The following is a 15,534-nucleotide window of genomic DNA, read 5'->3' on the forward strand; positions in this document are numbered from 1 at the left end:
GCTTAAAATCATGACATCATGCTCTGAAGTAGATTTGAGCATCTCTAGAGTGTTTCGGAGTCGGCTCTGGATTGTTTTACTGCTGCTCACTCGTTGTCGCCTCCATCTCTCTGTAGAAATTCAAAGAGTACTTGAATGGCAGTAACCTCATCATTAAGCTGCAAGCCAAGCATGACTTACTGAAGCAGACACTGGGCGAAGGTAAGGAATCTTTTCCCCTGATTGTTTAATTACACGCCCAGTATTTCATCCCATCATTAGGACACAACAGCTCTGTAAAATTGTTGTTCTCAAGGTTATAAGGTGTGGATCATTACTCTTTAATGAGAAGCAGGGGGTGGAAATAATGAAAGAGGAAATAAGAGTTAATATACACTAGAAACAGACCGCATCAACTTTGAGGTATCCATTTACCTGTTTATTAATCTCAACTGGTTAAGTCAATATCCAATTAGTGTCAATATGAACTGATCGAGCTGCAGACTGGAAGAGGAGCCCCTCCCTTCCCCAGGGGTCCCTTTGTCACCTCGGCCATGACCATTTTACATCAAATCAATCAGCAGGAACAGACCCACCCATTTCTGCAGCTGCTCCTGCATCTAATAGAAATGGGCATCAGGCTGAGACAGCTGAGGCCTTCGAACGCTCCGGCATATTTCCATATTTCATACTTTGGATTCATTCATTCATTAAAGTGAGATTATTTTTTCTTCTTTTGCTCTGTTGAGCTTTCAGGGCCTCAAAAATTTGTAATTTCTTCTGAGCTCTTTCAGAGTTTGTGAGATTTTACATGTCATAAACACATCAGATCTGTGGACAGTTTTTACTTTGACAACAGAGCAGCTGAGAGCGTCTGAATGCAGCATATGGGCTACCATGTACCACCCATGTTTAATTATTCAGATGATCAATCAAGGTAGCAGCATTCTCATTAACCCCGTACTTCACACTCCAAACGATGTCTTTGTGTACGTGAGTGGTTCCTTTTACAACAACAGAGGTAACAAGATAAGACTAGTGAGCGCCACATGGTGTTTACATCTCGCCGTATTAATAAAACATAATGCCAATCATGGCTGCTAGATAAAATGGTACTGGAATATCTGCCGGCAATTCTTCCTAAATTAGGACTCACCAATTCTCTTGCTCAGCAAATGAGGTATGTGCTGTCACTTTTCATGCATGTAGAACATCTATATGTATCTATCTGTCTGTCACAGAGAGACTCATGCACTTTTGGATATGAAAACGAGAGGGGGGATCAGACTTGGTGTAATTTTGAGGTTGGTCGGTCAGAAGTAGATGGGACTATCACTCAGAGGAGTGATGTCTGGAGACTGTGTTGTTGTTTCTACACACGGATGCTCCAGACGCTTTGTCCCATCTCCCAGAATGATGTGTCAAGAAATGGATTGGCCTTTGCTCTGTCTGTCCACTGCTTAGTGGAGTAAAGAAATGTTACGATGCATTGTTGTTGTTGTTGTTTTTTTGTTTATCCTGCACATCTTTTGTGGTTATTAATCTAAACACTGACAGACACTCTGAATTTATTTAAAAATGAGCTAGGACTTTATAAGCTGTGCTGTTTTATTGTGTTGTAAAAACTTGTGACATTGATTATACTGACTGTGTGCACCTATAATATGTACATATACTGTTGGAAACGCACAACAAATGACTCAGTGAATCTGCTCATTCATTGCATTGCACTGAACTGATGGTCCCCTCCCTTATCAAAACATTTTAAGTGCACCAGCCAACCCTAAAGGGGTCTCTGGGCTGTTTTAGTGGGGACTGATCCATACAGTCGTCCAATTTATGGTGTTGTCACTGCTCTAATAGAAATGTTTTCTCTAAACAACCTCTTCATTGACTGAAGTCTGTATAATATGTATCATAAACAAATAATGGACCCTCTGTTCTGTGTTATCTTCCACAGGGGAAAGGGCCGAGTGTGGAACTACAAGGTATGATGTCTGCTGGGATTTCTATCTTTCAGATATGTAGCATCTATTTATTCTAACTGAACATGTCCAAAAAATGTTGTGTTTGCATGTTTCATTGTGACAATATACACAATATATATAAAAATCACTCACTGTATATATATATACTGTATATGGTGTGTGATTTTATAGTATGGAAAATGTGAATCAGTTGTTGTTATTAAGTTGAAATGAGAAAAAAAAGTCAAAGAGCAATCTTGTATTTATGAGTTATCAGTGTGTCTTTCATTGGTTGCCACTTTCTTGGTGCTTTAATGCATCTGTAGTTTTGACACATCAAACGGTTGGTTTGATTTTATCGACCCTGTTAATAAAGGTCATTAATTTAAGCTTTGCACTTCATTGTTCAAAACACTGTTTTTACCAAAGATCCAACTCTATTGAAGACCTCTTCCCCTTTATTTTGTATTACATATGAAATGAATGAAACATTACCCTTTTTAAATTTTATTTGTTCCTTCTTTCAACATTTCCCAGGCCCCCCATCCTTCCCCCTAAACCACAGAAAATGAGGAAATCTAGGCCTCGCTCCATGTATAACCATAAGCTGTTCAATGGTAATATGGAGACCTTCATCAAGGTACCCAGTGGTGGTGTGGTGTTTGACTGAAGGCATCTAAAGCCTTCGTTCTCTTCCTCACTTCTGTTCCTCCCTCTATCGGCACCCCCTGGTCATGCTGTAACGCCGCTGTGTAACCTCTAATCTTCCTCCTCCTCACCGAGGCTCTTCCGGTGCAGACAGTTATCTCTTTATTCCCCTCCAGAACAACTTACTATCTCCGGCTGGATTTCTAAATCCAGTCTCTCCATAGACAACACTGGGTTTGCTTTGTCCCACACTGTACCCGACATTGACTGCCTCCCTGCAGCTCTCTGCGTCCAGTCCCTGTGCTTGGCCTGCTTTGACCTCCTCCTCTAACTTCATGCTTCTCTCTCCTCCTCTGCCGCTCTGTGCTTTACTGCTTTCTGTCCCAGGGGAAGAAGGAATGCCCGCACCCGTATTCAGGTACCTCTGTTGTTGGAGCTTCATTTGGAGGATAATAATATTAATATAATATTAATACGCTTGCTAAGGGTCGTACTACACCTGCATGTCGCTGGCTTGTACAGATGTTTTTATCTGGTGATGTAATAAGTGTAACTTGATATTGAATGTTTGCTTCACACTGCTCATGAGAGTTTCTTTGTTATTGTGGTGAAATGGGCATTAGATCCATCATGTCTGGAACATTTTCAGTCAGTATGATGTGTGATAAGATAATGGAATGTATTTAAAGAAAAGTATGGATTCCTTTATTAAGATGTTTTTACTGCTAGAATTTCTATGTGTAAATTAATTTATTTGTGTTTTTCTTTATTCCCCCCAGGACTCAGGGCAACCTATTCCACTCGTTGTAGAGAGCTGTATCAGATACATCAATCTATACGGTAAGTCTGGCATCACGTCGCTGTTACTATAACTTCAGAGTTGCAGGGGACAAAAAGGAGTGACCTAAGGAGTCCTCCATCAACCTGGTAAAGAGCTGACTGCAGCTTTCTGAGCCAGTCTACTTCCACAAACACCCACAGGGATGAAGACCGACCTGCTCAGCTCTCCGTCTAGTTCTCTGAGGTCCTTAGCTGCTCTGCACTGGCTTATCAAGAACAAAACAATAGATCATCACACACACACACACACACGCACGCACGCACGCACACACACACACACACACACACAAACACACGCACACACACTCTATAACTCCTCCCTGTCTACCTTCACATCTGTCTTCAGCTCATTGTTACAGCCTGCAGGCCTTTCCCCTGGATCTGGACCTAATGAAACTCTAGAAAACTGATTATAAGCCTCTCTAACTGAAACCATATGCTGCAGCCTTACTGAGGGTCCGTCCTATGGAAAACATGCATCTCCCTTTTATTACCAGATTACATTTCCTGCTGTGTGTTTCCAGTGTGCTCTCATGATGCTGGCACTGAGGTTTGGAGATAATGATAGCTAGTCTACCTATGAATCCTTATATTCTGGCTTTTGTTTCATTCAGGTTTGCAGCAGCAGGGAATATTTCGCGTGCCAGGATCACAGGTGGAAGTCAATGATATTAAAAACTCATTTGAGAGAGGTGAGATTGATGGCCTTCCCCTTTTCATCTTTCACATACTTAAACACCATCAGCCACATTTTCCATCTCATCAAATGTCACCACTAAAGCTCACATGGTCTTCTTCATCAGGTGAGGATCCCTTGATTGATGACCAGAATGAACATGATATCAACTCAGTGGCAGGGGTTCTGAAGCTGTACTTCAGGGGACTTGAGAACCCCCTGTTCCCAAAGGAGTGTTTCCTGGACTTCATCTCCACCATCAGTGAGTCACACATAGTAAAACATATGAAAAAGCATCACTTTGTTAGAAACTCAGCTTTACTGAAGAGGAGAAAGGCATGCATTGCAGCACATGGAAGCAATCTAGCACTAAGGCCCTCTGCCTGATATTTAACAGAATGCCAGCAGGAAGATTAGAGTGGGGGACACATCAGGCTGCTGTGTTCGTGTTCACCGCAGATTCCTTTACCACCATTTCTACGGTAATAGTTGATCACTCAGTTAGGGGTCTGGTGGAAGGCAGGAAAGGGCATCTATTAAAACACCCTCACAATCCCTTTTGATTTTGGTCATCTGTTCTATTGTCCTTGCTGTGATCTGGTTTATATTACAGTATGTTCTAGTGTTGTGTAACAGTGTTGTGTAGGATGGCTGCACATATACTGTATATATAATGTATTGGTGACTATATTTAAATTACATTAAAACTAAAGAGACAAATATTTAATTAAAATGAAATTAAATATTTATCTCTTGCAAATCACGGCAAACCCTTTTTTTATTACACCTCTCTGTTTCTGTCCCTTGTGTTTCAGAGCTTGAGTCTGGTCCTGAGAGAGCGCATCACATCCAGCAGATTGTTGTCACTCTTCCTCGCACAGTCATCATCGTCATGAGATACCTGTTTGCTTTTCTTAATCAGTGAGTTTCTACTGTTTAAATTCATGTTGAAGTTACAACATGAATTATTCTGTGTGCACAGATCTGTAACTGAATGTTAGAGTGATACACACATGCACGTAGACACGCGCGCGCACGCACGCACGCACACACACACACGCACACACACACACACACACACACTGTATATTCTATTTCTATAAATATATTTATATTGGGGGAATCCTTGTTGAACAAACCCAGAGACAGGTGAAAAGGTGAGATCCAAAAATATATGAGAAAGGACATGGTTTTTATTGCCACATCTGTCTGCAGTATTTTAGATGTTATTTATGGGCTCCGAAACCCTAGGCTTACTGAAGCAGTATACCTGTCCTCCTATAATTGATGTCATTCATGTCTCTTTACTGGAGAGTAAAGAGTTTGATTTCATATCCCGGGTTATTTCACTCCATGTTTATCTGTTGGGGCAAATCCAGCTGTTATTATACTGCTGGGCTCTTGTAGGTGATGTGTGAGGACTGACTTCCTTCTGCAGCACTGAATGAAGGGGTCCAAGAAGATGTGGCATGTGACCCACTGAAGAAATTAGTTGACTGATGGACTTACAAAGTGATGTTGGAAATATATGTCTCGTCTTCTTTTTCAACATTTTAGAATTTATATTTCATGACCTTCAGCAGCAGTCCATCATACTTTAATAATCATGTACCACATGACTGCATACTCTAATCTAAGTTGTGGGTCTCCTTAATGAAGTTTTTGAAGCTCTTTAATTCAAATACCGTATATGTGTTTTGATGTGTTAATGAAATGGATTTGTGAACTTATACTTTAGTGTATAGGGTCACAAATATGAACCACAGTAAATTATATGACCTGGTTCTCTAGTTCTTAGATTTAGCTGTACTATTAAGCTCAGTGTTGAAATTTTCTGACCTGCAAAATGGTTCTTCTGGTTCATCCTTGTTTTTGTCTCAGATGGCATCTGTTTTTAGCAAAACAAGGAAACTGGATCACATCTTTTTCACCTGTCTCCATGTGGGCAAAAAAAGTTGTTGTAGTCTTGCATGTGTACTATCAATGACAGACATTAAATAACCACATAATCTGTATATACAGTATTATATATGTGTTATATATAGGTTGCCGACATCAGTAACATTTATATACAATGGAAAGACACACGGGATACTCAGCTGTCCTCTCCCTCAGTCTCTCCCAGTATAGCGATGAGAACATGATGGATTCATATAATTTGGCCATCTGCTTCGGTCCAACCCTGATGCCCATCCCAGACGGACAGGACCCTGTCGCTTGCCAAGCACATGTCAATGAGGTCATCAAGACCATCATCATCCATAATGAAGTCATATTTCCCAGTCAACGTGAGCTGGATGGCCCAATATATGAAAAGTGTATGACTGGAGGGGAAGAGTACTGGTGAGTGTTGTCCAACCCTAATAATAAACACATGAGTGTGTGCAGTGTGTTACCTCAGTGATCACCTAGGTAAACATTACTGTTTATGAAAAAAATAAAGAGTAAAGCTCCTGCTTGCTTCCATAGTGACAGCCCTCACAGTGAACCAGGAGCTATTGATGAGACTGACAATGGGACTGAGCCACACACCAGCGATGAAGGTCAGTACATTGCAGTAGTCATCTCCATCCATCCGTTTTCTTGAAGATGAAATGACTGTAATCGTCTAATCTTTTCCGCCTTTGGTGTTACGGGTGATGCTAGACCCAGAGCCTATCCCAGCTGGCTATGGCTGAGGAGGAGGTAACACCCCGAATGTGTCGCCAGCCAATCGCAGTGCTACATGACAGATATCACAAACAACCATTAACACACACACTCCTACCTACGGACAATTTGGAGTAATCAGTTCACCTAAGCTTCATGTTTTTAGAAGTTGGAGGAAGCCGGACAACATGGAGAGAACCCACACAGACACGGGGAGAACATGTAAACACCACACAGAAAAGAATAGAACCCTGAACCATCCAGATGTGAGGTGACAGCGCTACCCACTGTGACACCACGCCGCCCGTAGTCATCTCACATATTATATATTTTATATCTGTTGTTAACTGGGTGTGTCTTCAGCCAAATGTCGGGATGGTTCAAGTTATCTGTTGATCAGATGTCATACAGTGGTATCTCAATAAGTATTGAATGGATTCCTATACATTTTCTCATGTCACCAATTTAAATGATTTTTCACCCAGACTCCTCGTCGGGTCACGAGTTAAACCTGTCAAATGATACTGGCGAAATGAAAAACAAACTATTAGCCTTGGCAATGCTACTTTGTGTTTGGATTGATCCATCCCATCCATCCATCCATCCATCCATCTATCCATTCATCCATCACATCATTGCAGTCGTCTCGTCTTCAGCCGCATATCCACCTTACGAGTCTCGGGTCTGCTAGAGACTATCCCAGCAGGCTACGGGCAAAAACCCCGGATAAAACAAAAGCTCACCGTGGGACTGTTTGAATCTAATTAGCAAATATAAATCTACTAACATGCTAACATCAGGTGCCAAACTTGAAATATTATACCCACCTAACATCAGCATCTTTAGTGTGAGCAAGTTCAGATCTATCTCAGAACTCAACGCTGTCTAAATACAGCCTCATTCTTAATCTTCATTTGCATGCATTCCATTTTCTGATGCTACATCTAATATTAGGAAGCCTGTGAACTGCTCATCTTGTCTCTGTGCGCCCTCGTCAATATCACAGCAAAGGAAAATTATTCTTGATTTTTTCTCTGAATCTTTCAATACAGGATATTGATAGCAGTTTATCAGCAGCTCTAGTCAGGTGGAGGTCAACTCTGCAATAGAATGCTGCAGACTAATAGGAAATGTCTTATTGCTGTCTGAGTGTTTGATCGTTGAAAGAGAGAGCTCATTCAAATGTGTATCACATGAGAATATAATGCGCTGAGATTTTACTGGTCCCTGTGGATCGAAAAGCCTTGGATGAGGATTGACCTTTTATTAGATGCGTTTGACTAGGAGGTGGTGGAGGTTTGCACTGCAGCAGCTCATGATCGCAAAGGCTTATGTTATGGTTTAAAGCTGAAGGCAAGTTGAGTAAACAGTGTTGGCATGCAGAGCCCACACTTTCATCTGTGTGTGTGTGTGTGTGTGTGTGTGTGTGTGTGTGTGTGTGTGTGTGTGTGTGTGTGTGTGTGTGTGTGTGTGTGTGTGTGTGTGTGTGTGTGTGTGTGTGTGTGTGTAAGTGTGTGTGTGCGTGTGTGTGTGTGTGTTTATGTGTTTGTGTGTGTATGTGTGTGTGTGTGTGTGTGTGTGTGTGCGCGTGTCTGTGTGTGAAGTTCTCTGCTCCCCCCCACCTGCTCTTTGTTCAGTGTTAGTCAGCATCTCTCCTGGGACTTTCTCCTTTGTGCAGTGTTTCCCCAATTCTCCTTTGAGCTTTGAATACATAACTGGGCCAGGCACAAAAGCCAGATCACATTTAATACACAGAATATTATCTGATTTGCCTCCAGTGAAGAGTCAATGAGCAGATCTGTGAAATATGGAGTGTGTCAGGTCAGACTGGGGTAATCTTTGTGCTACATCTGTGCTGTGGCTGTTTTTCTTTCTTCTACTTGGAGGAAACAACAAAGGCTGGCTACCTGCTGCAGGATGAGTTGTACCGCTTGGATGTGCAGTATGCTGTCAGATCAGTCAGTGTGCTCTGACAGTATGCTGTGATGATGGGATCTTTTATATTTGCATTACTTTAAAACTATATTTGATCAGAATTTCTTGTCAGTTGTTGTTCGTCGTGGTCTGAAAATAAAAATATGTCTCACTGTTTTATGGTTTCTCGTGACTGACCCCTGCTGGTTGTCGTTTTCAAATGCATCACAGAGAAAACAGATTTTCTTCTAAACTCGTTTTAATCTATAATAGACATTTTACCTCCATTGCTTTAAAGGAAAAAGATTTTTTGTTAGTCCTACAACTTATTACAACTATCCAAGCCACATGTGTCAAACTCAAGGCCCGGGGCCAAATGTGGCCCGACACATAATTTTATATGGCCCGCAAGAGTATATTAGGTCAGGGTGTCTAAAAATAAATGAGTCAAAAGTGTGCTTAGACCAAAAATTAAATTTCCCACAATGCATCAATTCTGCCCATTTAACATTGACAAAATGTTTTTAACAAAGTTAATATCCTAACTTGTGTTTGATGTTATTTTTCTTTATTCACTTGGATAGTTTGATCCTTGATTGATGGAGTTATGTTGGTTTCATCACCTGACAAATTAAATGTATGTTATAACAGAGAAATAAGAAAACAATTGTTTTCTGTTTAACTGTAATGTTTGTAATTTGAATAAGTCATAAATTCAGTTATTTAACATTCAGGAGTAGTTACATTTATTTTACATTACATTGAGTTACATTTAGTTACATTTATAAGTTACATCTGGCCCTTTGAGGACAGCCGTTATGCTGATGTGGCCCTCGGTTAAAATGAGTTTGGCACCCTTGGTCTAAGCTATAATTCAGCAAGATAATGAAATGTCTAACTTTTGTTTTCCCTGTAATTTTTTCAATGAAGACACATTCATTTGAGCTCTGTACCGTAGCATGTCTGAGGGGTTGACAGTGTTATGGTTGTCATGATACTCTAATGTGCAGTATTAAAATAATCACTTAAATACTACACAGGTTCAGTGAGAAGAACAGATTGTTGTTAGAATTATGTTTCTGTTCCTCTGTTCAGCAGTACCTTAATTGTTTTCAACCATGGAGGTTATGTAATGTAATATGAGATTACTGTTTTGACTTAATTTGTTTGTTTGTTTGCTTGGATTTCTCCAAATCGTTTGAGTGGATTTCAAATTCCAGGGGTTCATGGTCAGGGAGTTTTATTATGGGAGGTGCAATGAGGTAATGAGGAAACTGAGCTTCTTGAACAAAGGTTTCTCCTCTCTTAGTGCTGTCTGCATTTACTAGTGTTTGTTTTAGTGCAATATGCCTTTGATAAAGTGCATAATTTAAATTATAATCTTGATCAGGTCAAGTAAAAAAATAAAACAACCCACAACATCTTATCATGACTGTACCTTTTGATTTCTTCTGGTGCCCTGAACAGTTGTTTTTTGGGTTTTTTTTGTCCATTTGTTTTTTCAGAGGTCGAACAGATTGAGGCCATTGCTAAGTTTGACTATGTGGGACGCACTCCCAAGGAGTTGTCCTTCAAGAAAGGAGCTTCTCTTCTTCTGTACCACCGAGCGTCTGAGGATTGGTGGGAGGGTCGCCACAACGGTGTGGACGGCCTGATCCCACACCAGTACATTGTGGTGCAAGACCTGTAAGTAGCGTGCAATCCAAATGACTCTTGTTGAAGCTGACAGCATAATAAACTGCAGTTTTGAATAAAGTTACATTCAATGTCCCTGATTTACTTCATATGTCCATCTTTTCCTCACCTTTAGTATCTTTTCTTTCAGGGATGATGCTTTCTCAGATAACCTCAGTCAGAAAGCAGATAGTGAAGCTAGCAGTGGGCCACTACTGGATGATAAGGGTTCATCCAAAAACGATGCCCCGTCACCATGTGAACAATCACCTGATTACCACTTTGGAGGAGTTTTGGGGAGGTGGGTACATTAAGAGTGGCTTTGTTGTTGACTGATGTTCTGGATACCAGTGAGACATTTCCGTATTGGTTTAATCTTTTTACCCCCTCAAAGGGTGAGGTTACGGTCGGATGGAGCAGCAATCCCACGTCGTCGGAGTGGTACAGAGACCCACAGTCCAACCAGAACGGCTGACACTCCACCACGAGCTGCAGCCTGTCCTAGCAGCCCCCACAAGGTGTCCATCAGCAAGAATCGAATGGAGAGCCCAGAAAAGAGGCGCCTTGGAACCTTTGGCAGTGCAGGGAGTATCAACTATGCAGACAGGAAAGCCTATCCTGAGGGCCACCCTTTGAGGCCGGTGCCAGGGGCCACTCGTCACAGCAGCCTTGGGGACCACAAATCGCTGGAAGCTGAAGCTCTGGCTGAAGTAAGGCTCCAGTCTGACTAATTTATATGTCGATGTTTGGAGGCTTTGCTCTTGCAGCTCAATATATGGAAAAGCCATGAATGTTTACGTCCCACCCTGTCGTGTTTGTGAATAGACTCACATTTTTAGACGTCCACATGGTGAAGTTTAGTAAAAAAAAAAAAAAGTCCTTTATGAAACCGCTTTCAGCAATGTTTGTGTAATATTTTTGGGTATTTGGACATGATTTCTGGATAAAGAGGGTTTTTGTTTTCTTTGGACGTTAATTTTAGCAAATTAACAACTGACATTCCCAAACCTAAAAGAGCAATCTACATGGATAAATACTTCAGCATGTGAGGTTGATTTCTAAGCTAATATGAGGTTATGACTATTTCCCTCAACAATGTTGAAGAGTTTTCAGATATTAATGAAAAACAAAACAACAATAAATGTCTTGAAATTAGAAAATTGAAGACATCAAAGTCTAAACTTTACACTGTATATCCTTCATTTAGAAGGGGCCCGTCTTCATTATACATGAATTGTAGATGAAGCTACAACACAACACCAAAGTTTCTAAAGTTTCCCTGCCTATTATTTATTGGTTGTCTTCTTATCTACCAGGACATAGAAAAGACTATGACTACAGCTCTGCATGAGCTACGTGAGCTGGAACGACAGAACACCGTTAAACAGGCTCCGGACGTGGTGTTGGACACACTGGAGCCCATGAAGAACCCAGTCAGCTCTGAGCCTGGCAGCCCGCTGCATACCATTATGATCCGCGACCCAGACGCAGCCATGCGCCGCAGCAGCAGCTCCACCTCTGAGATGATGACCACCTTTAAGCCAGCTCTCTCTGCCCGGTTGGCCGGGGCTCAGTTACGTCCCCCGCCCATGAGGCCAGTGCGCCCTCCTTCTGCCCAGCATCGTTCGAGCAGCTCCAGCTCCTCAGGGGTCGGCAGTCCGGCAGTAACTCCCACTGAGAAGATGTTTCCAAGTAACAGTACGGCTACTGGGTCAAATATAAGTACATCCAGTGATGCAGGGGATAAGTCTGGTACCATGTAGCGAAGATGGAATTTGCCAAGGAGGGGTTTCTGCTGTGGAAAGATTTCCAAATGAGGTGAAGGCTTATGAAAATGTCTGCTGATGTGTGAAAAGCAGATATGTATATTTTTTACTTCTCTGTTTTCTGCCTGACTTAATTCATATATTCTGCAAGCTCCCAAAGAGAGCCTATCGCCACGTGTTACCATGGCGATAAAGCAGTAGAAGAAGCTGTAGAGGTGTGATAACGTAAAGCTTGATTCTCTTTGAAACTTGATTTAACTGTAGAACATATGTCCAGGAATAATTCAGTTTTACCTCAGTTCCAATAAAAATCTATGGACATGTTTTCAGTCCTCAGACATAATAATGCAAGTGAAGCAATACTTGTGTGAAATCTTGTATTATTTCAACCCAGCACACCTTGTCTAGTCAATCCTGCTGATGTGTATGAAACACCTCATCTGGACAGGTGCAAACATTCAGGATGAAATACTCTGTTAACCGTTTAGGTCACAGGCCTTAAGGCTGTACATACTAACTTACTTGAAGATGCCATGCTTTGTTTGTACTATAATAGAATGGATGTTCAGCAATGTAACAATTTAGTGACATCATATATGACTGCATGCAGGATGTTAGAGAAAAAAAGGAAAATGTCAGTGATGTCATTATTGTCTTCAAGAGACTTACAATTTGGGATTTTCTCCAGTCATTATCATGAGTAGAAAAAAAGTATTGAAACCTAATCTTTTAAGTGAGTAAAGTGATACATGGGGCTCCTAAAGTATTAGATTTTTAATCTGTCATGTGTATTTTGGTACTCAGATGAAAGCATCCCGGCATGATGATAATCTGAAGTCTCGCATATTAATCAGAACTTCACAAAGCAAGTCTTCTCCACCATCATGCTGTTTTTTTCCCATATACTGTATATGAAATACATAAAAGTAATGCATCAAGCAATGTAGAAATCCTGTGGTAAACCTGTACATAATAATATAGTCATTTTTAAGTGTTAATCTTGTACAGGAAAGGCAAAGGTTTGACTGTGAATGGCCTCTGTTAAGATCGTAATCTACCTTTCTATCTTCTCCAGTAAGCTGCAAACATATTCTCTTACCTAGTTAACTTACCTTATCGTGTGCTAAGAATGCATTTGATAATTCTACTGTAGAAAACTAAGTTTCTGAAACATTTGCCCAAAAGGTTGTGGAACTATTGACTGGTCAGTCCAAATTTGGGGTATTTTTTATTATTGCACAAGATAAATTGAAAAGCATCCTTTGCTCCTTGACTCGCTCAGAGGAACCTGTGAAGTAAATGTTCTGACATGTTTATCTCACAGCTGTTTCCACCCTTTCTGTCTTTCTCTATCCTCATTGATGGACACAATAATGCTCTGACTATAGACTATAAACTACACAGAGCGTGTCAGTATTTATACCTACTGTTCCTCTTGTCATTCTGTCAGGCCTTGACCATAGACCTTGTAATGCACACCCCAAAGAGCCTGCTTTGTTCTGCTTGTTTTGCGCTGTAATAACTAACTCATATATTCTGGACAGATAAACAATGGCTGTATGCGGTGCCTTGCCTCGGTAAAACGCACAAATTAATTTGCGATTGGATGTTTCTTTCCTTACTAAATGGGCCTTATTTATGGTGATTAGAATGATGGAGTTATCTGCTTGCTGCAATCGTAAAAATGACAAGTGAAAGAAATTAATGAGCAAAAAAACTTGAATATTAGCATGTAAACCAGGCAGATTATGCTGCGGACCCCTCTGTCGGACTGTACATATTGCAGTGTTACTGAAATACATCCTGCTAACTGAAAGTAAAAGCATTGCCAGTGGATTGTTAGCCCTTTATTTGTCTGATGGATAAACATGACATGAATGCCTTGGGTTTGAAAGAAGGGTGTCCTGCAGCCACAGAAGGGCAATACAGTACAGCATTTAATTATACAGGGCCCTCACTCCCTCTGCAGGTGGCTGCTGGTATTCCATCTCTACCATCACCTGATGTGGGCATTATGAGTGTGATCAAGAACTGATTTTACACTCATGGAGCTCATCCATACAGTTTTAGTTGTCTGTCCTAGGTACAGTTTTGCACCTATGGCAAAACAATAAATCTGAAATCTATGAAGATATTTGTAACAAAAAATATGTTTATTGAAATACGAGGAAAGCACACACATTTCAGATGGTGACGTTATCATATTTAACTAGACTGTTTATTTTTTAATTTATAGACACTTGTGTAAGTGTAACAAAAAAGTTGAGTGCCTTTTGTGCACAACATCAATTTTTATTGTACTTTTATATTTCATTTTTTAAATGTATTATTTTTCATGTTTATTATAAACTGATGTTGCTTTTTTTAATATTTACTTTCTATTGTTACCAAGTCATCAAAATACCGTTGTGTGAAGATATTCTTATCATGAATTACAGAAGAATTATCATGAAATGCTTATTTGTGTTTGGGTGATTGCTGAAGAATAAGAGTAATAACAAAAATAACTACTGTATACATGATCTACTGGTGAAGTCTGGTGGAATAATCTCAGAATATTTTTTCACCTCTTTCTTTTATATGTGATCCATCTGTGCTGTGGTTGAGCCGTAACTCTCCTCAATTAGCTCCACCCCTTTCATCTTTCATGTTGGAAACAACTGGACTGATGTGAACTTGTTTCTTGAAGAGGTCATCAAACACCCGGTGCACTCTCCTTCTAGTTTCATGTCATGCCACATGGACAGACATTTCCCCTGAAATGTGTGCCGAAACGTATTCATCTGCAGACAAGAAAACATGGAATGGATTTTCAGAAAGGACGTCGGTGAACGAGCAGATTGAATGCTGATCATATTGTGGAGACATGAGTGTGAGTTGTTGTCACACTGATTACCTTCTCTTTAACTGTTTGTCTAGTGAGGCTGTTTGTCGATGAGTGTCTGGTTGGTTGAAACCCTGTGATGTAATGTGCACCATACCACTGATTGGATGTTGAAAACTCCTGCGTCCAAATAAAACCATTATTGCTCTGTGATCTGGATACAGTGAGTGACTTCTCTTTCATTAGTTGTGTTACATACATATTATGTCTGAGCCAGGGATCTCATTTAAAACATAGTTAACCACTATGAAGAAGACCTAGAGGCAGAGGTAATGTAAAAAGATTGTTTTTAATCAACCTCAGCAGATCCAGACAAAAAGGTCAAAACAAAGTACAATCCTACTACGGTAGAGCAAGAGAGAGTAATGCAAAATGTACATGTCAGTACAATCCAACAAAGGCTAACACACAAAAAGGACAAAGGACGTTTCTCAGTAGTCACTCACCACAGACTCAGTACAGCAGTAACAAAAACTAGGTTTAAATACACAGACTACCTGACAAACAAAGGTTCAACTTCAACTGACAAACCCAAGA

At 40.5% G+C, this 15,534-nt stretch overlaps 1 protein-coding gene across 1 annotated transcript in view; it reads left to right on the forward strand.

The window, feature by feature from the left end:
- The window catches only part of srgap3 (SLIT-ROBO Rho GTPase activating protein 3), a 51,195-nt gene extending 36,045 nt beyond the window's left edge, over positions 1 to 15,150 (forward strand). Inside the window, exons 10-22 of the mRNA XM_068314388.1 lie at positions 117 to 201; positions 1,940 to 1,967; positions 2,484 to 2,586; positions 3,374 to 3,434; positions 4,049 to 4,126; positions 4,238 to 4,372; positions 4,926 to 5,031; positions 6,226 to 6,453; positions 6,580 to 6,653; positions 10,179 to 10,359; positions 10,499 to 10,648; positions 10,742 to 11,057; positions 11,664 to 15,150. Coding sequence (XP_068170489.1) covers positions 117 to 201; positions 1,940 to 1,967; positions 2,484 to 2,586; positions 3,374 to 3,434; positions 4,049 to 4,126; positions 4,238 to 4,372; positions 4,926 to 5,031; positions 6,226 to 6,453; positions 6,580 to 6,653; positions 10,179 to 10,359; positions 10,499 to 10,648; positions 10,742 to 11,057; positions 11,664 to 12,110 — 1,992 coding nt within the window. The 3' untranslated portion in view covers positions 12,111 to 15,150. The remainder of the gene's footprint in view (positions 1 to 116; positions 202 to 1,939; positions 1,968 to 2,483; positions 2,587 to 3,373; positions 3,435 to 4,048; positions 4,127 to 4,237; positions 4,373 to 4,925; positions 5,032 to 6,225; positions 6,454 to 6,579; positions 6,654 to 10,178; positions 10,360 to 10,498; positions 10,649 to 10,741; positions 11,058 to 11,663) is intronic.
- Positions 15,151 to 15,534: the final 384 nt, after the last annotated feature.

This window comes from Antennarius striatus, chromosome 5, assembly GCF_040054535.1.
Source record: "Antennarius striatus isolate MH-2024 chromosome 5, ASM4005453v1, whole genome shotgun sequence".
NCBI classification, from domain to species: domain Eukaryota; kingdom Metazoa; phylum Chordata; class Actinopteri; order Lophiiformes; family Antennariidae; genus Antennarius; species Antennarius striatus.